This window comes from Eriocheir sinensis, chromosome 2, assembly GCF_024679095.1.
Source record: "Eriocheir sinensis breed Jianghai 21 chromosome 2, ASM2467909v1, whole genome shotgun sequence".
Classification (NCBI taxonomy): domain Eukaryota; kingdom Metazoa; phylum Arthropoda; class Malacostraca; order Decapoda; family Varunidae; genus Eriocheir; species Eriocheir sinensis.
The window spans coordinates 20,130,261-20,153,601 of NC_066510.1; the positions used below are offsets into that span (position 1 = coordinate 20,130,261).

The 23,341-nt window shown below is 41.2% G+C and overlaps 1 protein-coding gene across 4 annotated transcripts in view; it reads left to right on the forward strand.

Moving 5' to 3' along the window:
• The window catches only part of LOC127001253 (uncharacterized), an 89,516-nt gene that overhangs the window by 2,556 nt on the left and 63,619 nt on the right, over positions 1-23,341 (forward strand). For all 4 annotated transcript variants that reach the window (XM_050865620.1, XM_050865602.1, XM_050865590.1 and 1 more), the window contains exons 2-29: positions 671-789; positions 1,002-1,090; positions 1,699-1,929; positions 3,459-3,538; positions 3,716-3,977; positions 5,905-6,004; positions 10,125-10,270; positions 10,752-10,865; positions 11,474-11,578; positions 12,013-12,103; positions 12,478-12,581; positions 12,707-12,951; positions 13,112-13,256; positions 13,596-13,724; positions 14,049-14,223; positions 14,749-14,954; positions 16,044-16,198; positions 17,509-17,617; positions 18,252-18,481; positions 18,627-18,791; positions 19,059-19,167; positions 19,461-19,552; positions 19,840-20,007; positions 20,465-20,588; positions 20,892-21,050; positions 21,244-21,480; positions 21,564-21,725; positions 21,820-22,057. In XM_050865620.1, coding sequence (XP_050721577.1) covers positions 671-789; positions 1,002-1,090; positions 1,699-1,929; positions 3,459-3,538; positions 3,716-3,977; positions 5,905-6,004; positions 10,125-10,270; positions 10,752-10,865; positions 11,474-11,578; positions 12,013-12,103; positions 12,478-12,581; positions 12,707-12,951; positions 13,112-13,256; positions 13,596-13,724; positions 14,049-14,223; positions 14,749-14,954; positions 16,044-16,198; positions 17,509-17,617; positions 18,252-18,481; positions 18,627-18,791; positions 19,059-19,167; positions 19,461-19,552; positions 19,840-20,007; positions 20,465-20,588; positions 20,892-21,050; positions 21,244-21,480; positions 21,564-21,725; positions 21,820-22,057 — 4,289 coding nt within the window. The remainder of the gene's footprint in view (positions 1-670; positions 790-1,001; positions 1,091-1,698; positions 1,930-3,458; positions 3,539-3,715; positions 3,978-5,904; positions 6,005-10,124; positions 10,271-10,751; positions 10,866-11,473; positions 11,579-12,012; positions 12,104-12,477; positions 12,582-12,706; positions 12,952-13,111; positions 13,257-13,595; positions 13,725-14,048; positions 14,224-14,748; positions 14,955-16,043; positions 16,199-17,508; positions 17,618-18,251; positions 18,482-18,626; positions 18,792-19,058; positions 19,168-19,460; positions 19,553-19,839; positions 20,008-20,464; positions 20,589-20,891; positions 21,051-21,243; positions 21,481-21,563; positions 21,726-21,819; positions 22,058-23,341) is intronic.

Here is a 23,341-nt window from a genome sequence, read left to right on the forward strand (position 1 = left end):
TTCATTAACGATTCTTACGTCCTCGCTCATTAAGGAGTAGGGTAAACATACATAAACCAACCGGACATTTTTTTTCTTTCTTACAAGTCCTATTGATGTGCTTTTGGTAATAGTGGAGAGTCACCCCGCACCTCCAAACGACGGTATATGATCGTCCTCACAGTAACGAGGGAAATTTTAGTAAGCACTTGAGTTCTCACAAGGCCATGGGGAAAGCGTACGCGGCCGGAGGTGTTCTGGGTATATTAATAATGTGAAAAATGGGTTCTCAGCAAGGGGTTGAAGAGTAGCTGACGCACCACATGAAAATGGCGAAGCACAACATCCTACAGGCCGTGAGGGTGAGGACCACGTGGAGGTGATTTTGCCTCGCTACTTCTCATCATTAAATCCGGCCATTTTCATTGAACTACTCGAGTTGCTTATCCTGCAAAGACAACACTACTTACAGCATCTCAGTTGGTGAAGGTGGGCTTCATAGATGGTCCGATGTGCTGCCAAACATTCCTGACCTGATTTGACCTCTCTCTCTCTCTCTCTCTCTCTCTCTCTCTCTCTCTTTAGGGACAGTAGTAAAATCCGTTATCCTTCAAATATCTCCTAATTGTCTTTTTATTCTCTTAGACACGTACGCCTTGCAGCATGCTTGTGAATGTTATCCATATTGCAGGTTCCTGGATGAAACACCAAAGGGAAGTTGTCTGGTCTTCTGGCAGGCAGACTACACTGAAGGAGACGATGACCCAGACACCTCCCCCCCAGACCTGCCACTCCCCGGCACCACTGAGGGTAAGGCCCCTTCAGATCTTCCTCAAATTATACCAGTGGAGATGCCCAACAGCTGACTCTTACCTGCAATTTTAATCTTTCAATTCTTTAGGATGAAATTTACTGTGTGGAACATATTACTCAGATTAGTTATATGAAATTGCATCATGTTTGTTTTACAGGAGTTATTGTAAGTCTTTATTCATTGATTTTGAGACATCTGTTAACTGCAGGTGCCACGAGCTCCTTCTCTTGGAAATTCAGTGAGCAGGATGATACAGAGGATGAGAAGGGTGGCTTACAAGGGGGCCCTGCTGTCAAGGTGAGCTGCATGTTGATGAAAATCGCTAAGAAAACCATTCCACTAAGTTATTTTGTAATGAAAATGACCACCTTGAATCATTAGAGATTTCCTTTTATTTTATTTTATTGTTATTTACTCACTGATGCACTCATATCCATTAATTTAATAATGAACCCCTTTTTTTCTTCTCCAATTCCCTACAGATGGAATTCATTAAAGTCTGCCTTTTATATTTTTGTTTTATATATTCACTTAATCATTATTTTTCCTCCTTTTGGCTTTGACTGGCCAGTTTCTTAAACTATTCATTGCCTTTGCTTTTCTCCAGTACCTTTTGGTATTTTGTGTGGTTCAACTTGTTGTATCTGCACCCTGAAGGGAGGCTTTGGTAGCTTATTATTATAATAATAATAATAATAATAATAATCATAATCATATCTTAACTGTTATACCCATGTAAGATTATTAGGAATGCTAGTCTAGTACTTCTTTTCTTCTCTAATATTCTACAGAAGCAGCACCTCAAAATTCCCCAAATTTATTATCTTTTCTATTGGCTTCTTCCATTCAGTTGTGTCCATTAATATATTAGTTAGCTCATGTTTTTCTGGTCTTTTCTCCTTCAGAAGCAGCATAAATGCCTCACAATAGCCCCGGCAGGACCCTTGCTACACGTGCAGGAGACAGCCGTGCCTCCCACCGTGGGTGTGCCAGTGGTGTTGGTGAAGAAGGCAGCAGAGGGTGCTGTGCCAGATATGCCAGACACTCATCAGGCCCAGGAACTGATGCCCCTCCACCTTCACCTTACTTACCTCCTCCCCGATACCTACCGTGCCCTCCATGCTGTCTTCAAACAGGTGGGTCAACTTACCATTACTCTGTGGAGAAGATCACCATTCACTGTAGTGTATCACTATAACCATTCTGTGCAAAACCACTCCTTGAGCTTGAGCACTCTCCAGTGCACTTCTTTACAGCTTTAAGAGTCATGTTGAAGATACTCTAAAGTTGTACAGGGTTCTCAAAGGTATTGAGCACATTGAACCAATTTAAGACTCACTTAATAGTTTACACTCATTAGCCCATGTCAGGTTTTTCAGTCTCTCGAGATGGAACACAGTATTGTTGCACCTGCAGATTATTTTTGACCCTGACATGAAGCTTGAGTGTTGCAACTATAAGCCTGTGATCAATTCCAAAGAACTCAGCATTCCGGAAACTCCTGCAGTTCTGTGGATCCTCCAACGAGCACTTACAAGGATGTGGTCAATCTCCTGGATCTTGCAAAATTCAGGAGGAGAGAGCTGTTGATATTTTTGGTATCAAAACCATGGGGACAAACACATAGCGTGTAGCCAACCATGTCAGTGCCTACATATAATCAGAGGTATCACTGAAATGACTGTGTTAAACTGTCAATTACTCTGTGAGACTGATTCAAGGCCTACCACCTCCATAGTTCGTGAATACCAACTCCTACTGTACAACCATGTGGCATCCTATGCAGAAACTGACCCTGCTCACTGGGTTGTTTTTGTAAGAGACAAGCCCAAATGGAGGAGCCTGAGGGGGGCACTCACATACTTTGTAGCTTGAGCAAGTTGATAGATCCTGCCATGAGGTACTTGGGATGGGAAGGGGGCCTGCATAGAGACTTGCCCAGAGGAACCCTTGGGCTTAGCATTGTAGGATGGGTGAGTTGACAAATCCTTCTGTGTAGGCCCCCATTGATTGATTGATGGTTACTATTTTTTTGTTGATTTCAAGGTATTTTGTATTTATATGCTTCTAACCCAACCACTAGTCAGCAGCATCTTTAACCTGGCAGCTTCGGCGGACCCCGTTTGGGGCCTCCGCAAGTCGGTCCGCTGAAACGGCGGACCCTGTTTGGGGCTCAGCTCAAAACCCCTAATTCGAGCTAATTGTAGGCAGTGACGGCATAAAGCAACCCATCATGCATGCCCTTGGTCATTGTGGTGGGTGAGTGATCTTGAGGTGGGCTTATTTGTCATAGGTGGTGCTGTCAGGTCATGGCAGCCTGAATTAGCTATCCATACAGTAATCACTTGTCAAATTCTCTAAAGTAGACAACAAGCGACTCTCGGCTAGATGCCACGCATCACAAGACTGTTTATTTTGTAACAAACACCACACAAAAAGAATGGAGTTTGAGTAAAAGTAAATATTTTTAACGGCTTTATGGTTATGAGAGGAGTACTCTGATATACATTCCATGCTCTTTTCTTAGCCTCAAAATGCAGTGTTATGTTGACGTTTCTCAGCCACTTCTCGGCTTTCCCATAGCCGAAGCCCACGGGTTAAAACATATACACAGGTTCTGGAGAGTCGGTGCTGGTGTTAATTAAGACTTACCCTCTGTTTTCAGGTTTATGTACCTCTCTGTGAACGCCTTGGTAAGAGTGACAGAACTTCATACTTGGCTACCCTCGCACACAGCTTTTCAAAGTGAGTCCGATAATGAATATACGGTACTATCATGAACAGCAAAAAGGGTTAGAACTTAGATTAGATTAAAAAATCCTTTGGAGCCAATATTTCCAATATTGCTCCTTGCACCTGCCACAGATGTGAGTTAAGTGAGCTGTGGACTGTTTGGCAAATTACTGCATACCACTTTTGCAGAGTGAGTCAGTTACAACCACCATTGCCACCTCTGGACTATGACTCGGAAGAAGAAGATGAAGGAGGACAGCAAGGTGGAGCCACTGCCTTCCCAAAGCTACTAGCAAAGGAAGGAGGGGAAAAAGGGCCAGAGAGGAGGAGAGATGAGTCAGCTGGAGAAAGGAAGAGTGAGGAGGATGACCAGGAGGATGATAAACCCACAAGAAGTCCAAGAACCCTGCTGCTTAAAAATGTTAAGAGGTTCAACAAGAAGGCCTTAGAGGTTTGTTTTAGCCAACCATGTTTCATTGATTCATTCATCTTTAATGCCTGCTCCTAGGAGCTCCCACCAGAGGATGGCCATGGCAGAAGAGTTTCCATCTCTCTCTATCCAGACACTCCCTTTCTTTCTCAAAACTCTTCAAACATGCATTCACTTCCTCCCAAAAAGCTTCCCCCTTCCCTCAGTCATTTTTTACTTTTCACATTTACTGGTACATAAATACACACCCATGCATAATTTACTAAACCTACTTTTCCTTTCATCCACACAATTCTTGATCCCTTCCAACCATAATCAGTCACACCAATCCACACTCTTTCAGACATCACAATAGCATATCATTCCTTACTCCTGCCTCTATACTTCTCATCCATCCCCGTCCATACAGTCCCCCCAGGCACACCCTCCCACATACCCTCTCTACCATCACTCATACCATTTCCTCTAATATGCATTTCACTCACTCCCAACACATCCACTCTACTATTCACAAAATTTTCAATCATCACTCTCCTCTTTTCCTCATCACCTAATCCATTCACATTAATAGACACCAGTCCTTTCTCTTCTGCTGCACTCTGGCCATTGCTCCTGCCTCTAAAACTTTTGATAAAAGTATTAGAGGCCACCGATGGGTGGCCAGTCCGATGTGGTATTGTGGAGACTTGCTCCTTGTCCGGGCTAAAAGGATTAAAAACAAGACAGCTGATGGTCGCTGCCCCCCTCCCCGTTCGTTTTACCCTACAGGGTATACTAACGGTGCACACCATGTGAAGGTGAGGATGGGGTAGTCTACCCTCCCAGTCAGAGGGGAGCCGTATTGCTCTCTTCCCAATACCCCAAAACAAGGGAGCTCTACGCATAGGCAAAAATGCACCTCGGATGAACCTCATTGGTTACGATACTGCCACTGTGCAAAGCATGTGTATATTAAAATTAATCGAGAGTAGAACACTAACAACTTTACTTTGGGGAAACTCATACTGATGATCTCTTGGCTGACAGTTTGCCACTTTATCATTGATCTACTGCATCATTGTTCTACTGCAGCCATTGCTGCACCATGGCTGCATGACGCAACTCAATCTAAAGAGTGTCCCAACACCAGCTCCCCCATGCCCAGCCCAGTGTAGAAGAGGTAGCAAGAAACCATGGAAGGGAAAAAAGCTTTATTCTTTGATGTCTCATGTGCACAGTTTCTAAGCTTTGCTTCCATTTTTTGGTATGCCCACCATCCGCCCACTGAACTGCCTCCAAATGCACAGGGTAGGATTCCATGAGAGACACAAATAAGTCATGACCAAACTCCATTTCTAGGAGGACATTAGTCAAAGCAGTAAGAAGCTCTTCCCTGGTGTTCTGGAGGCTTTGTTCAACTCTGTCCTTGAGTATTGCCTCCAAAATTTCACAGGCATTGAGGTCAGGCGATGCTCCCAGCCACTCATCGCTTCCAAAAAAATCGACTTTGTTCTTTGATGTGGTCACTAAAGAGCAAGGACAATCATGGGACAGCAAATACTTCTGTGATGTTGTGCTGAGCCGCCATGGTATTTTGTTGTTACGGAACCCAGAAAATGTCTGTCTTTAGCATTGAGACCATTTTTTTTTTTTTTTTTTTTTTTTTTCACAAGGGAGACAGCTCAAGGGCAATTAAAAAAAAAAAAGTACGGTGCCCCATCCATGAGCGCACTGGTGACCCAAAATCTCCTGAAGGCGAACAAAGTTGATTTTTTGGAAACAACAAATGGATCAGTTCCTTCACTCTTTTCCAAACCTACTTTTTTTTTACTCCTGGCATTTATTTTGTTTTCATACCCTCAGGGCCCTTTATATTAATATCTCATTTACCTTTTTTAAACCTCTCTTTGTCCTTATTTAATCTTTTCAAATTAACCACCTGTACTTTTTCCCTGCCCCTGTGGATCAGGTGGGAAGCGGTGACACTACCCTCGGGGACCTCCGAGCATCTTGGTCCAGTGGGTTTCTTGAATTGTCCTCCGTCCTTGCCCACTTGCAAGCACACCCATGTAAGTATGTGCCCAGTATAAGTGTACTTCAAAGCATGGAATATAATGTGTAACTATACAATAAGTAGTGACATAAAGAATTGGAAATAGAACCTACAGTACGCATCAAAAGTATTAGGCCTCTCACCCAACACGTAACATATTGATTAATCAACATTTAAGTGACATAATTGCAGTGTTCAGGGTAATGAAGGGAGTAGACAGAATTTATATAAAGGATCAATTTCTATGTGATGGGGGAGCAACCAGAGGACATGAAAGAAGTTGAAAGACAATTTTTTGAGGGATATCAAGAGTTACAGCTTTTATAATACATGCATAGCTCAGAGGAACAGCCAGGACAAAGCAGTTGTTCAGTCCAAGAACTTTTAATTTGAAGCTAGATTTGGCTGACTGAGTCTCAAAGATGGGACCTCATGAGCATACCTCATTTCTTGTATATCATAAATAATGACTACACACATGCTCTGATAGCTCAATGGATAAGGCTCTGCCCTGTCAGAGTCCGGCCTGGCATGTGGAGGTTCGAGCTTCACTCAGGCCAAGATTTTTCTGATGACAAGGAGTGGTAACTGTGCCCTCCTTGAACAGGGGAGATGGGATGTGTGGTATGTGAAGGTCCCACCAATACCCAGAGATTGATTATAATGAGCTTTTTTGAATCGGGAGGGTATTTGAAGTAAATACACACACACACACACACACACACATACACATATATACACACACACACACACACACACACACACACACACACATGTGGAAACTAGAAAATAAAGGAGGATTGAGAGGGAAAATGAAGTGCTGGATGGAAAGCTACTTAAGAGGAAGAGAGATGAGAACCGTGGTTAAGGACACTAGATCGGAATGGAGAACGGTGGAAAGTGGAGTGCCCCAGGGGTCGGTTTTAGCACCAGTACTCTTCCTAGTCTATATTAATGATATGCCAGAGGGAATAAACAGCTACATGAGCCTGTTTGCAGATGATGCTAAACTGCAAAGACATATAAGAAACAGTGAAGACTGCAAGGAGCTGCAAGAAGACCTAAATAAGATTTGGAAATGGAGTCAGAAATGGGAGATGAAATTCAACGTGAAGAAATGTCATGTTATGGAAATGGGAAAAAGTGTAGAAAGACCAAAATGGACATATAAAATGGGAGATGGTGAAATATTAAAGAAAGTAAATGAAGAGAGAGACCTGGGAGTAATAATGCAAGATTATATGCAACCAGAAAGTCATATAAATCGGATCTTCGGTGATACATATAACATGGTGAGAAATATAGGCATAGCATTCCACTACATGGACAAAGAAATTATGAAAAAATTAATAACTACTATGATCAGACCTAAACTAGAATACACAGAAACAGTGTGGTCTCCACATATGAAAAAACACATAAAAAAAACTAGAAAGAATACAGAGGATGGCAACAAAAATGGTTCCAGAACTGGAGGGACTGACATATGAAGAGAGACTAAAGGAAATGGACTTACCAACACTAGAACAAAGAAGAGAAAGAGGAGACCTAATACAAATATATAGGCTATTGAGTAAAATGGAAGAAATCGATAACGAGAAATTGCTACTAAGAGAGGAACCTTCCAGCAGGAATACTAGAGGACATAGTAAAAAGTTGAGGAAGGGAAGATGCTCAAGAGACATAAAGAAATATAGCTTCCCACAAAGAAATATAGAGGTTTGGAACAGACTAAGTGAAGAAATAGTATCGGCGAAGAGTGTGCAGAGATTCAAAGAAAAGTTGGATAATTATAGATATGGAGACGGGACCACACGAGCGTAAGCCCAGGCCCTGTAAAATTACAACTAGGTAAATACAACTAGGTAAATACACACACACACACATATCTGGAAACTACAGCAGTGGGGAGGAATGGGCAGAAAGGTTATCAAGTGGATGAAGGATTACTTAACAGGAAGAGAAATGAGGACGGTGATTAGGGAAGAGAAATCAAATTGGAGGAGAGTAGAGAGTGGAGTTCCTCAAGGCTCAGTTTTGGCACCAGTAATGTTCATAATATATATAAATGATATGCCAAAGGATATAAAAAGTTATATGAGCCTTTTTGAAGACAATGCAAAGTTAATAAGAAAAGTGAGGATGGAGGAAGACTGTGAAGAACTGCAAAAAGACCTGGATAGAGTGTATAGATGGAGCCAGTTATGGGAGATGGAATTTAATGCAAACAAATGCCATGTTATGGAAATGGGGAAAAGGAAAAAGAGACCGAGGAAAACATACAGGTTGGGAGAAGAAAACTTAAAGGTGGTACATAAAGAAAAAGATTTGGGAGTAATGATGCAAGACACACTATCCCCAGAAAATCACATAAACAAGCTGTTTGGAGAAATCTACAGGATGATGCAAAATATAAGGATATCATTCCATTTTATGGACAAAGAAATGATGAAGAAAATAATAACAACATTGATAAGACCAAAACTTGAATATGCTGCAGTTGTATGGTCGTCTCACAAAAAGAAGGATATCAGAAAGTTGGAAAAGATAAAGAGAATTGCAACTAAAATGGTCCCAGAACTCTCGAATATGACATATGAAGACAGATTGAAGGAGATGGAATTGACGACACTGGAACAAAGAAGGGAGAGAAGAGATCTGATTACGCTCTATAAGTTGGTAAATAAGTTTGATGAAGTGGATAGAGATGATCTCTTCTCAACTTCAAGAATGCAGGGGCTGAGAGGACATGGAAAAAAAATAAAGGAACCTGTTTGAGTGACTTGAAAAAGTATAGTTTTCCACAAAGAAGTGATAACACATGGAACAGCTTGCGGGAAGAGGTGGTGGAGGCGAGCAGTGTCCAACAAATGAAGGAAAGGCTGGATGAATGTAGATATGGAAATGGGACTATTAGAGCTTAGCTTGAGCCCGGTAGACTACAAATAGGTAAATACGTATACACACACACACACACACACACACACACACACAAAGCTACTTAAGAGGAAGAGAGATGAGAACCGTGGTTAAGGACACTAGATCGGAATGGAGAATGGTGGAAAGTGGAGTGCCCCAGGGGTCGGTTTTAGCACCAGTACTCTTCCTAGTCTATATTAATGATATGCCAGAGGGAATAAACAGCTACATGAGCCTGTTTGCAGATGATGCTAAACTGCAAAGACATATAAGAAACAGTGAAGACTGCAAGGAGCTGCAAGAAGACCTAAACAAGATTTGGAAATGGAGTCAGAAATGGGAGATGAAATTCAACGTGAAGAAATGTCATGTTATGGAAATGGGAAAAAGTGTAGAAAGACCAAAATGGACATATAAAATGGGAGATGGTGAAATATTAAAGAAAGTAAATGAAGAGAGAGACCTGGGAGTAATAATGCAAGATTATATGCAACCAGGCAGTCATATAAATCGGATCTTCGGTGATACATATAACATGGTGAGAAATATAGGCATAGCATTCCACTACATGGACAAAGAAATGATGAAAAAATTAATAACTATTATGATCAGACCTAAACTAGAATACACAGAAACAGTGTGGTCTCCACATATGAAGAAACACATAAAAAAACTAGAAAGAATACAGAGGATGGCAACAAAAATGGTTCCAGAACTGGAGGGACTGACATATGAAGAGAGACTAAAGGAAATGGACTTACCAACACTAGAACAAAGAAGAGAAAGAGGAGACCTAATACAAATATATAGGCTATTGAGTAAAATGGAAGAAATCGATAACGAGAAATTGCTACTAAGAGAGGAACCTTCCAGCAGGAATACTGGAGGACATAGTAAAAAGTTGAGGAAGGGAAGATGCTCAAGAGACATAATGAAATATAGCTTCCCACAAAGAAATATAGAGGTCTGGAACAGACTAATTTAAGAAATAGTATCGGCGAAGAGTGTGCAGAGACTCAAGGAAAAGTCGGATAATTATAGATATGGAGACGGGACCACACGAGCGTAAGCCCAGGCCCTGTAAAATTACAACTAGGTAAATACAACTAGGTAAACACACACACACACACAAATGATGAAGAGTAACTGAAAAGAACTAGGAATATATAGGCTCCACATGTAAAGGTAACAAGGAAAACTTTTATGACTTTCATAAGTGCTAACTGAGCAAGATGATGATGAAGATGAAGAAGAGGTTGCTAAGATAAAGGAGCTGCGAAGAGCCATGATGAAGCTGACTGACCTGCACACAGGCCTTGGGGATTGCTACAAGTCACTGAACTACCTGGAGAAATTTTTCAAGGTGAGCGGCTGTTTCTTCTCCACACTCCTTATATATAGTGCTCGGTAAATAAATCATAAACAGAAAAAACCTAAAGGATATGGGAGAACAAACATGATTGGCTCTGGGACATCACTGATTATAGCATTAGTTTTAGCATTAGTTTGTTCTTTATAACATACATCATTCTTCATATCATACATTGAAGTACTTGTATTTGTGGGTAATCTGTTCCAGTTCCACAGCCATGACCTAAGTTGCCACTCAGTTGTAAAAGTACTGGTAGTAATAGTTACAGTAGTAGTAGTAGTAGTAGTAGAAGTAGTAGTAGTAGTAGTAGTAGTAGTTGTGGTGGTGGAAGTGGTGGTGGCAGTAGTAGTAGTAGTAGTTGTAATAATAGTAGCAGTAGCATGTGTAGTAAATGTAGTAGTAATAATATGTAATAGTAAGAGTATGAGGAGGAGGGGAAGGGTAGTAGTAATAACAGCTGCTGTATTTGCAGGTGGTGAGTGAGGGTCGGCTGGCAGGGCTGCAGGGGTTGGCGGGAAGTCTTATGGAAGTGCTGTTGCTGGTGTGGCGGCTTGGGCGACGGCAAGGCATCAGTGGGAGGGTGCAGGTACTGACCTAATTACCTAGTTGTATTTACCTAGTTATGGAATACAGGATTATAGATCTTGTGCTATACCATGGAGGCCTCACTCTGCTGATGATGTGTCTCCTTTGCATACATGTAGTGCAAGTCTTTGAATATTATGTTTCTATTAATCTTTCTTAAATGTATGAAGCGTTTACATTTATTTCAGTGTTTAAATGTTTTCTTCACTTTCCACCTGAATTTTATCTTTTCAATTTCTGTTATTTTCTTCGATCGTGCTGATGTTTTCCTCATATCTTTGCTTCCATATGATTTTTTTCAACTTGCCTCTGTATCTTGTCCTGTTCCTCCAGACTTGTATCATCCCTCTTGATCTTCTTTATTTAAATTTTGGCTGATTCATTACTTATGTTTAGGTCTGTTTCTTTTCTTGCTCATCTTAATCAGAGAAATCAACTTTAAACTGCAATTTTAACTCATACCTTTTTTGTTCTATGGACCATTTCAGGAACTCTTTAGCAAAATCCTGCACTTTCTGTATTGTTGTCATAATTCTGACTTATATTATTGTGGTACTGTTTATAGGCAGTGCAGTGTAAGATTGTCTGATATTTATCTCCACTGGTCAGGTGATGCTGGAGTGTGGCGTGGAGAGTCTGGTGAGTGTTGTGACCAGGGAGTTGCGACCTGTGAACCTACTGCCGGCATCCATGAGAGAGGCTCACCCCTTCCTGGTTAGTCATTCAAATTTTTATATACAGTAGTAATGTTCATATATTCATGTGTTTCTGTTTACTTTATATTGCTTTTAATATGCATTGGTTTACTTCAAATTATGGTCGAATAATGTCAATGTCATATCGCCTCTAGCATTATGGTTTGGTAATTAATTTCCTTTCTATTTATATATTCATTTCAGTAACATTACAATGATTTGGGGACAATCTATGATGGGATAGTATCCAGACCTTCATCCAGACCCACATGAATTATTTCTCAATCAGAACCATTTTTTTTTTTCCACTCACAGGCTGTTAGAGATCACATGTAGTTTGTGTATGAATGCACAAAATATTGTCAATAAACTTCTGTCCTAGGGTATACAAACATTACTTTGATGTAAGCTGCAAGTAAAATGATATCATATTATTAGACTATTATGTAACAGGCATCTCAGAGGAGGGTGACGGAGGCTCTGGATGTGGTAGCAGAGTGGGAAGAAGCAGTGACAGTCACTGCAGACACTGTTATGGCTTCAGGTATGTTCAGGCAGTGGTTATTTATCTAGTCATGTATTTATTTAGATGTGATATACAGGAAATAACTACACTCATGGGCCCCATCTCCATGCAGCCATCATCAGCCAGAGCAGTACACTATACGTTGACTTTGCTAGCATGGTACATTGGTAGAATTGCAGGAGAAAGCATTAATAAGACTCAGAGGATGTAAGATACAATGCAATACAGATTTTTTGTAGTACAATGGGTCTATATAGCAAAGTCGGGTTTTGTGTGGATATATAATTTTTACACAACTTTGTCTGCTTCAGACATTTATTCATGTCTTATTATTGCTCTTGTGAGATTTTTTTGTGACAGTTGTTTATAATGTATCCTCTTGGGGGTGTAAGCCAAGCGACAGAGAGATGGACGAGTGGACTTCGACCCCACCAAAGTCTTGGGTACCATTCGGGGCCTGCGAAATGTGTGCACTGACCTCAGCAGCATTATGAAGGTGAGTGAATGAGTGAGTTAGTCAATGGGAGAGGGTGAGCAGATAAATGAAACGTTTTTTCTTCCTTGTGCTTCTGAAGTTATTAGAAGTGGAGAACATAAAAATCGGGGTTTTGCTTCTTGCAGGTGCTTTTAGAGGCACAGGTGGGCTTCTCAGGGGAGTGGTCAGCGCTGATTCGGGTGCAGGACCCTGACCAACTACGCACTGTCACCTCCCAAGTCCTACGGGTGTTGACAGCCTATGACTTCAACATCTTCTCAACTAGGAATCAAGATCGCTGGGTGAGACAGAAGGAAGACCTGCAACTGGCTGTGCAGAAATGGGAGCAAGCTGTGATCAGTGCCATCAATGAAAGCTTTCAGGACAGAATGTGAGTAGCTAGTATGCATGAAAATGAATTACATTAGGCATAAAGCAGTAATGTGATTATTAATATGGTATTACATATTATTATGGTACTTCAGAGCAGGTGAAGAATATGGAAAATTAAAAAAAGAGATAATAATGTTAGTATTGTGTTATTGCTGCAGGACATCTGAGTTGGTTACAGCAGTGGCTGGTGTGCTGGAGAAGGAGCCGTGCAGAGCTTCCTTCAGGCAGCTCTTGATTTCCCGCCTACCAGACCTACTCTTGGCCTTTGCAGAGGAAGTGAAGGGTATCAGGGCAGACTTTAAGGTCAGCATTAATATTTACTTAGTTGCAATAAACAGGAAATAAGTTTATGCTTCTGGAGTCATGCCTATGGGTCTGCTTCATTTATTCTGTTGTCCTATGCATGGTTGGTGGTTAATTTTATTTTAACAAATTACTATATTACATTAGTCAATATAATTCCAAAGTATTTGAACACCAAAATAGCTTTCAGGAAATAAGTGATTGTGAGTTATACTGTTTTGTGCCAAGGCAGTATTATAACCAATGAGGCTTGATTAACAGACTTACTGTACCAAGGAGTTATGCTTGGAGGACATTAATTTGAGGAGAAAGGTGTTATTTATTGGTGTGTCCACACAGGCAGAGCAAGAGAAGGAGAGGCCAGGCACACAAGCTCCTCTCTCTGGCCGTGTCCGCTGGATGACTGCCTACCTCACCAAGCGTCTGGCTGCCTGGACCACCCTTAAACAGCTCTATTCACAACACCAAGTCAGTAAACTTCTTCACTGTCCCAGTCAATTTTGAGAGTAGAACAAGTTCTGTCAACAGAGAAGTCCTTTTTCACAGTATAACTTTTTGCTTTTCTCTGCCTCTCTGTCTCTCTTCCTCTTCTTCTTTGTCTCTTTTTTTGTATCTGTATCAGTCATTTTCTATAATCGTATGGTGTTTATAGTATTTGTAAAATTATTATTAAAATTCTCTTAACACTGTACAAATAGTTTTCTTATTTTGTTTCTTTCTTGTTTATGTTTTCTACTTTTTTTTTTGCCTAAATGAATAATGTGATGATATAGATATTTTGGGTTACTGCAGGGTTCAGGTGCTGGTGGTGACCTGTGGACAGAGGTGGAGGCAGAGGTGGAGGAGGTGCAGGGAGAGGTGGAACGTGCTAGGGAGGAGATGGTGGCTGAGTGGGGGAAGAGAGTCACCCAGCAGATCCCCAAGCTACTGGTGACGCCTGTGCTGACTCGTGATGAAAACCACTCTGGTAAGTTATGGGCAACTCATTTCACACACATGTAGGCTACAAACTAAAAAATATATTGAGTGGTCTAGAGGTTTATGATATGATCTAGGACTGAATATGCAGCTGCCATTTAGTCACTGTACTGGAAGCATATAAAGTAAATAAGGAAAATTCAAAGTTCTGCAACCAAATGGGTGCCTAGTGTCTAGCACAGCTATCATATGAGGAGAGATTAGAGAATTTGAACCTGACAAAGTTGGAAGTCAAAAGAGAAAGATGAGACAATAACAATGTTTAAATCTAAGTTAGGGATTAGAAAATCTGAACAAGGATGATCTAATCAGAGATAATGGAAGAACAATAGATCATGAGTTTGTGTTAAGGAAGGAAGAAATGTTAATAGTTTAGAGTCCCTTATTGAATTATTGGTGCATTTAACAAGTTAGAGGTGAAGTTGGTGTGGGCAAAGAACATCCGCAGCTTTAAGTGTAGGTAAGATAAAAGCAGATATGGAGACAGATCACCACAAGATTACTCTTCCTTCAGGTGTGGGTGGGTGGCGTGTTCGGCTGCCGGGGGAGCTGCAGTCGGTGGTGTGGGAGTCCGGACAGCTGCTTCAAGCTGGTATACGCCCCCCGGAGCTTGCCACCCACTTAACTCTCCACTACCACACACTCCAGACTGCCGCTATGGGCCTCCACCTCACCCTTAAAGACTACCATTCAGTCCTGGACCAGCTCAGTCCTGAACAAGTAGGGAAGCAAAAAGAGGCATTACAAAATGGCTTTGCACACACTCAAAACCGTGTATTCTCCTTTAGCTCATTGAGGTGTATTGAAACAAGCTTAGGATTTTGTTGTAGTGAGATACATATTATTGTATTGTGTAGTGCCTCAGCTTTCTGGTAAGCATATAACCCATACAGGACCTTACATCTTATCAAAACATTATCATTGTTAACAGTTGTCTATTATTATATTAACTATTTTCATGTATTCTTATTCAGACTAAGTTACTTAAATTGCTGGCCATTCCTATATGCTCACTTCACTCATTGTGTAAGGCCTCTGATCACGGGGGGGTCCTTAGCATATATATATATATATATATATATATATATATATATATATATATATATATATATATATATATATATATATATATATATATATATATATATATATATATATATATATATATAAAGAAAACCGTGCTTGTCGAGATGGTGCTTTTCTTATTCCCCTCCGTGAAAAAATTACTACTATAAACAAAAATGTTAAACAAAATCAATCAAAACTATATATACATATTTACTTTACATTGCATAGGACAGAAACATAACTTGTGGGGTGAATGCATAGGGAAAAAAAAATGTGAACAAAGAGGTGGGGAGGAGGGGGAGACTTGAAATGGAATCCAGCTTAAGCCACGAGAAAGACTAGAACAGTGGTTCTTAACCTGGGTTTGACTGAACCCCAGGGGTTCGGCGAGCCAGTCTCAGGGGTTCGGCGAAGACAATCCCGAAAAACAATGCAATTTTGCATTTGAATTCTAAGCAAATTTTCTTTCAGATTTTTATGAATTAAAATGGAATCCATTCTTTGTATTATCCAAAATTAATATACTCTTGAACTCTGAAGCATTTTTTCTTCCATTTGTATGTTTTTTTCCTCATACTTGAGTGGTTCGGCTATTGTGCAGAGGTTTTCGTTAGGGTTCGGCGCCTCCGGAAAGGTTAAGAACCACTGGACTAGAACCAGCACTGGCTACTTAAGTTTGCTAAAATGGAAACCTGAAATATTTTTCTTACCTTTTTGATATTTTACTTTTCTTTTCTACAGCGTGAGTTGCTAAGTGCTGAGTTGAGAGGTGCTGACCGTGTACTGGCAGCAGGACAGAGAGTGGTGACTTGGTCCCCTGCTGCTCTCACCCACTTCAGTACCTCCTGCAGGGATGTCATTGAGCATGTCAGGGCCCTTGCCAACAAGCTCATCAGGTGAAGAATGGAGTGATGGTGGAGAGAGAGAGAGAGAGAGAGAGAGAGAGAGAGAGAGAGAGAGAGAGAGAGAGAGAGAGAGAGAGAATGGATATCAAAATGTTAGAATCGGTGCAGAGGAGGATGACTAAGATGATTCAGGGGTTGAGAAACTTGCCATACGAGGAAAGACTCAAACAGTTAAACTTGCATTCTCTAGAAAGGCGAAGGGTGCGTGGAGACATGATCGAGGTTTATAAATGGATGAAGGGCTTTAATAAGAGAGACATTCATAAGGTTTTGTTGGTAAGAGAACCGGGTAGGACACGAAGTAATGGGTTTAAACTGGATAAATTCAGATTCAACAGGGACATAGGCAAAAATTGGTTTACTAATAGGGTGGTGGATGAGTGGAATAGGCTTAGCAGTCATGTGGTGAGTGCCAATACAATTGTCACATTCAAAAATAGACTAGATAAATTCATGGACAGCAATATTAGGTGGGGTTAGATACACGGGAGCTTAGGGTCAAAGGAGCTGCCTCGTATAAGCCTAACGGCCTCTTGTAGATTCCTGCGTTCTTATGTTCTTATGTTCTTATGAGAGAGAGAGATTACATAGAAAATCAGACCAATGGTCCAGACTTGGTGGTCTGTCCTTAAACCTAAGTGATTTTACATTAATCAGAAGACTCCAAAACGTTGCATTTCTACTCTAGTTGATATTAAGTTGAAGGAAGTGACGGTCGAGCTTATTTTTGAAGGAGTCAATCGTGTTACACTGGACCACTGACGGTGGAAGCTTATTCCATTCTGAATTTACTTGTCTACATCTGAGTTTTACGCCATTGTTCCTCGTGCGCAAAGTGTCATCGATCATAAACAATGTTGATCTGTCTACATTCGTGAAACCATTAAGTATTTTAAAACATTCGATCAGTTTTCCTCGGGCGTTTCTCAAGAGAGAACATGTTAAGGGTAGAAAGCCTTTCTAAGGAAGGATCATTTTGCTGCCTCGACGCTGAACACCTTCTAATTTAGCAATATCCTTTGCATGGTGGGGAGACCAAAACTGTACGCATATTCCAAATGGGGTCTGACTAAACTGTTGTAGAGTATTACATCTTTATTCTTGAATACAAAGTTTCTTTTAATGAAGCCCAACATTCTGTTCGCTTTATTTGCTGCATCGATGCATTGCTGTGAGAATTTGAGGTTTGACGCGATTTTGAGAGAGAGAGAGAGAGAGAGAGAGAGAGAGAGAGAGATTGCAATTGCACTTTCCATTTATATTCAGAGGCCTAATGTCACTTTATTCCTTACCTCCTGCAGCATCACACTCCACTTGGAAGACCATCTTGCCACCATTCGGGATACTCGCCTCCTGAACCCTGCCCCCAGAAGCACCACTGACACCAGCCCGCACCCACCCTCCCTGCAGGTCAGGAACCAAGTTTGCAGGCACCTTGTGTGGCTTCTGCTACCGATGAGTATTATGTTGCCTTTTCCCTATTATTTATTGAAGGGAACTAAAGTGAAGGGAACTTAGTACAGTTCTCACATTTAGCATTTAATTGATGTCAAAAATATTCATAATATGCAAGTTCATGACGTGAAGTAAATGATTAATTGAAAAATAAACAGTCGGTTCTAAATTATCAGATCAGTACCAATTTTACAACTAAATTTAGGTATTTTCATTGATATTGGAAGTCTGTGATTTTTAATTGCCTGCTTTCATTTTTTGAGGCACACGTGTAATTGATTTGGCTGAAGCACCAACAACTGTAGTATTTTGTTACCCAAAATCAGTCATATCACTAAAATCAAATGTGAGAAATAAATGTGCATGAATATGAGTAAGCACAGAATGTTTAGCAAAGATTGTTGTGTTTTAAGGACAGATAATTCAGAGCTTATCTTTATCTGTTAGGTGGTGTTATGCTAGGGTCTGTAACATCTCTTTGATAAGATATTTCTTGCTTGTGCAATAAGGGTCTTGATCAGGAGCTTCATAAAATATATACATATATGGAGATGTAAGCCCCTCATCATACTTTCTGATGCAATTAAAGGAGCTGGTGGGGGAGTGTAAAGTGAGATGCAATGAAATGGTGGAGGAGCTGGTGGAGGTGTACGAGAGGCTGGTCACCACATTGGGGTCTGCAGGACTGCTCCTCAGCAGTGCAGAGGAGGGCGCCCCAGAGTCCCTCATTGCCCACATACGCACTGCCCCAGACCTCAAGGCCAGACTGTCCCCATTCCTCCTTCACTGGCAGCATAATGTGCAGGAAGCTGTTACCATGTGAGACTGGTGGCCCACCATTGTTTTCATTGTAGCATTTCTTATTCTTTTTTTCTTACTTTGTGAATATGTATGCCAATATTAAAGGATTAATTTCCTGTATCTCAATCTGTCAACTTATATCTTTGCTTGATCTTGCCTGCAGGATGTTGGTAAACAGCATCAACAGTATGGAGCAGCTGCTGCAGGGTCAGGAGGTGGTGTTTGGTGTAGAGGCCAGCCTCACTTCTACCTCCAGTCTCACCCTTACACCTCCTGCACGCACCCTCACCTCCATTCTGGCTGATGCTCTTGGCCACACTGTCAGAAGGTGAGTAGGAAGGATACAGAAAGCAGAAGTAAGATTTACCTTATTTCATAAATCCCTTTGTTTGTAACCATAAGTGTTGGTCAGTATTTTTGGGTTAGATTTATATGTCACGGTTTCAAGGTCAGTTATACACTTGAATGGTATACTCCTCTTCATGAATGACTGAGTGACTTTTCTCTCAGTGTGCTCATAATGAGTGAATATGACTTTTCTCCTCTGTTTTACTCTCCATCTCCTTTCTCCTATTTATGATACCCATTTCTGCAGTGCCATGGTGTTTCGGCACTGGGTGGAACTGGAAGATGGCACTGTTGCCCTCAACCCTGCCCCCACAGCTGATGATGACACCCTTGCCACCTCCACTTTCTACAGCCAGGTATTGTAGCACTAAGCCACATCTATTTGCTGCAGCTCCCTAGAACTGATCAGAAGTGTGCAACATTGTACTAGCCTTGTATTTCAACTGCTGTCTTTTCTTATTAACTACAGTTTTCTTCATAAAAGGAAATAGATAATGTAATTAAAATTCATTCCCAAAGGCCTCTTTTTAAGTAACTTGCCTTCAACTTTGTTGCCAAAACAGCAGAAATAAATATAGCAAAGGTGAAAATCAAGCTAGTGGCATATTTTTGCCCTCACATTGACATGTTCTATTATGCATTCATGCAGGTGTCTCAGGATCCTCGTCTTCATACTGCCATTGAGAACATCACAACCACATTCACCCAAGTCATCAGAACACTTGACACTGACCTGCAGAAGTGAGGAGAGGTTTTAGATTTATTTAGGTTATGATAGTGATAGTTGCTGTTGGTAGTAGCAATAGTAATAGTAGTAGTAGTAGTAGTAGTAGCAATAATAGCAGTAGTAATAGTAGAGTAAAGGAGTAGTCATGGTAGTAGTAGGCGTAATAGTAGTTGTAGTAGCAGTAATGATATTAGAAGTAGTAGTAAGTAGCCAGCTGTGAAAGCAATAGTATCCTTTAGTGAACATTATTAGTAATATTTTCTCCTTAACATCATAGCCATATCTTTTGTCTACCTGGCAGCTGGTATGCATATGAACATGTCTGGAGGAGGGACAAGAGTACTACAGTTAATAGGTTCTGCCGCAGCGGACCATCGGTGAAGGAGTATGATGACAAGCTGAGGTTCTACACCCACTTGGCCTCAGAGCTGTCCCAGGCTTCCCAGCACAAGACACATGGCTGTGTTAGGTGACCCATTGTTGATTCTGTGATCATGGTTGAATAGGATTATTTGTATTATTTCATAGCTGTATCATACTGGACATGACAAGGTAGTGTGTTAGCTCATAAAGTGTGGCTTGCAGACCTTAGTGTATCCAGTATTGTAAACTCGGTAAGAGCTGATTTATGGCAATACTTGGCAGTGTTGAAGTCCAGGGTCAACCGATGGCCATAATTCAAAGACCAGTCTATCTATTTGAGTTTGTAAAATATGATTTTTTATTTTATTGTTTTAGAATGCCTTTGTATCCACAGTTTTAAGAACCATGAGGAAAATACCACATGTGAATTATTGCCATCATTTTGGAGTCATTTCTTTCAATAGCCATTTTTATGTGTAGTATAAATCATATATGTAACTTTGACATAAGTATTTTTCCTGTTTTGTTCATGATAAAGTTATTCATGATGGGTATTGTGGTAGCCTGGATGTGCGGCCACTGGTGGGACAGGTCGTGAAGCAGGCCGGGGAATGGGTCAGACTGCTGGGGGGCGGACTTCTGTCAGAGGCACGCAGCAGGCTGAACCACGTCCTGGAGCAGGTTATGGTAGGTCTTCAGCCACGCAGGCCACAGTAAATCTTAAAACAGTCTGATCTCAGAACGTTTTAAAACAAGAAGATTTTTCATATTAACCAGATTATGAAAGAGCTGTCGTTCCTTATATAAAAAGGACCAATCTTACCTTTAAAATATTCCAGAAACGTATAAGAAAGATATGGACAAAAAGCTAAACAAGGATTCACTGACTCAATAAACACTGTAGAGTGCACATACTAATGCTATGAATGTTCAATGCTTAGATTTCTCATGCAAACTGATGCACAATACTAACTCATATATTTCTTTCAGCACATTAATTGCAACCTTGAGAAGCCCACCAAAGACCTGGCATCCCTGACAGTGGTGGTGCGAGCAGTACGACAAGTCACCTCTGAACATGCCCACCTCCACACTGCCATACTGGATGTCCGCCAGATGTTCCACACCCTCAGTGTCTACGGCATTGAGGTTACCCTTACTGGCAATGGGGAAAGGGGGGGGGGGGCGGGGAGAGAGAGAGAGAGAGAGAGAGAGAGAGAGAGAGAGAGAGAGAGAGAGAGAGAGAGAGAGAGAGATTAAAGTGTTGATATGCCAAAACTATTGAAAGTTACATTTGTTTTAAATTCTGAGGGGCACTGAAACCATCATTACTTTCTTATAGGTTTTGGATAGTGATCATAGGAAACTTGAAGTAACGTCGGAGAAATTGGAAGTTCTTCATCAAAATTCTCTAACAGTAAAGAGGTCACTGCAGCCCACACAGGCGCTCTTCCTGGCCAAGACACAGCAAAAAGTGGCTGACTTTAGCAAGACAGTGAAAAGATTCCAGGAGAGGTTTGAGACCCAGGGTCCCGGGAGTGTTGGTGAAGATCTAGAGAGAGGTGTTGGTCTACTTAAGGTGAGAATACTCTGCTCCTTGACACTACATAAAGTTGTCTCTAAACGAGGTCTGCAGGTCCTGATTATTTTATTGATCTGCAGGAGTACTCGGATAAGGTGGTTGAACTTCTGAAAGAGCGGGAGCAGCTAGACCAGGAGGAGGATGTGTTTGACCTGCCAGCCACGCAGTACCCAGGGCTGGACTATGCTGTGGTTGTGATGCAGCAGCTTCGAGAGGTCTTTTCCATTTACCAGCAACTCAGAGTTCGTATATGTCAGCTTTCTCCATTTTTGTTCTTGGTTTTTATTGCCCTGCCTTCCTGTTCTTATGCTCATAAAATGATGTTTGCTTGGACAGAGTATAGAGATGACATGGCGTACAATGCGCTGGGTCTCTGCGAAGCTGGATGACCTGAAGGGGCAGGTAGAAGGTGTAAAGGCAGCTCTAGAGGCATGTGAAGTTGGAAATGAAACAGAAGTACGCCAAGCCCTGCAGCAACGTCTGAATGACCACATCACAAGCCTGGAAGTGACTGCTGCTCTCAGACAGCCAGCAGTACAGGCTAGACACTGGCAGCATCTGGTGACTGCTGCAGGTTAGTGGTCAAATAGCACTTACTGTACTTCTATCTATCTAACTACTTTGACACCCATTCTTGGAACTCTCAGGGGCATTGGCTGCAGCAAAAGACTCTATTTGCTCCTATCCATATACTCTTATTTCATTTCAAAGTCTGCTTTCTCTCAAGTACTTTACCACACTGTCCTCTCAATAGGGGTCATCCTATTGTACCCACAGCATCAATTGCACTTAGGTATGTATTCTTTCTTTGTCAACTCACTCTATCACGTTTTCTCCAATTGGTTTGGTCAAACTGTGTTGCCTTCAGCTTCGATCCTCTGTTTTTATTATCTTACTAGGAGTGTGCTTCTTGGTTGTTAGGGTGACGCAACACAAAGGTTAAATTATGAGGTTTTTTATTCACATTATGTTGGTATATAATGGTAGCGAGCTTACTGAAGTTAAGCAACAATATTATTTACAATTCATCATTCTGTTGGTAATGGTAGCGAGCTGACTAAAGTTAATTTACAATATTATTTACAATTCATCATTCTGTTGGTAATGGTAGCGAGCTTACTGAAGTTAAGTAACAATCCTAATTAATAATTATCACTCATCACTCCTATTCACCTTAAAGGGTTCACTCATCTCTTCAGACTATTACAACTATATGGTAGATATGGTACAGTGGCCATAGCTTAAACACCTAACCATTGCTAAATAACAAGCTACCCTAATCAGGGTTCAATGATACATAATTATTACAGAAAAATGTTTCCTACCACCGATATGTGTTCACAGGGATGATCATGGAAGCAAGGTAGTCATGGGGGCTCAGGACACCAAGAAGGTGGTCATGAATCCACACAAACATTGGACTATACAAATGACACTAAAAAATTTACCTTTTCTATTACTGAGTTAACCATGGGATGAGACATTCGTGCGGGTCTAAGATACCAGAGGGTGATCATGGATCGGCACAACAAAGGGGAACTTTACATATTACTACACAACAAGGGGGTAACCGCCCAGTCAGTAGGGTACCTGCATGAGGAGAGGCGAGGGCTCGACTGAATTAACCGTTATAGGTATAATAATAACATTGTAACACACTAAATAATCGCTGTCCGTTGGAGCTAATTTCACACGTACCTGCATGAGGAGAGGCGAGGGCTCGACTGATAGGCGGCTCTCAACGCCTTCCCTACTCGCCTCCCCTTTGGCGTGGTTGCCGGCTTCACTAGAATACCGAACGGTGGTTGTAGTTACAGATACTTGGCCTGTTCCGCAAACTCAGGAGTTCAGAGACAGC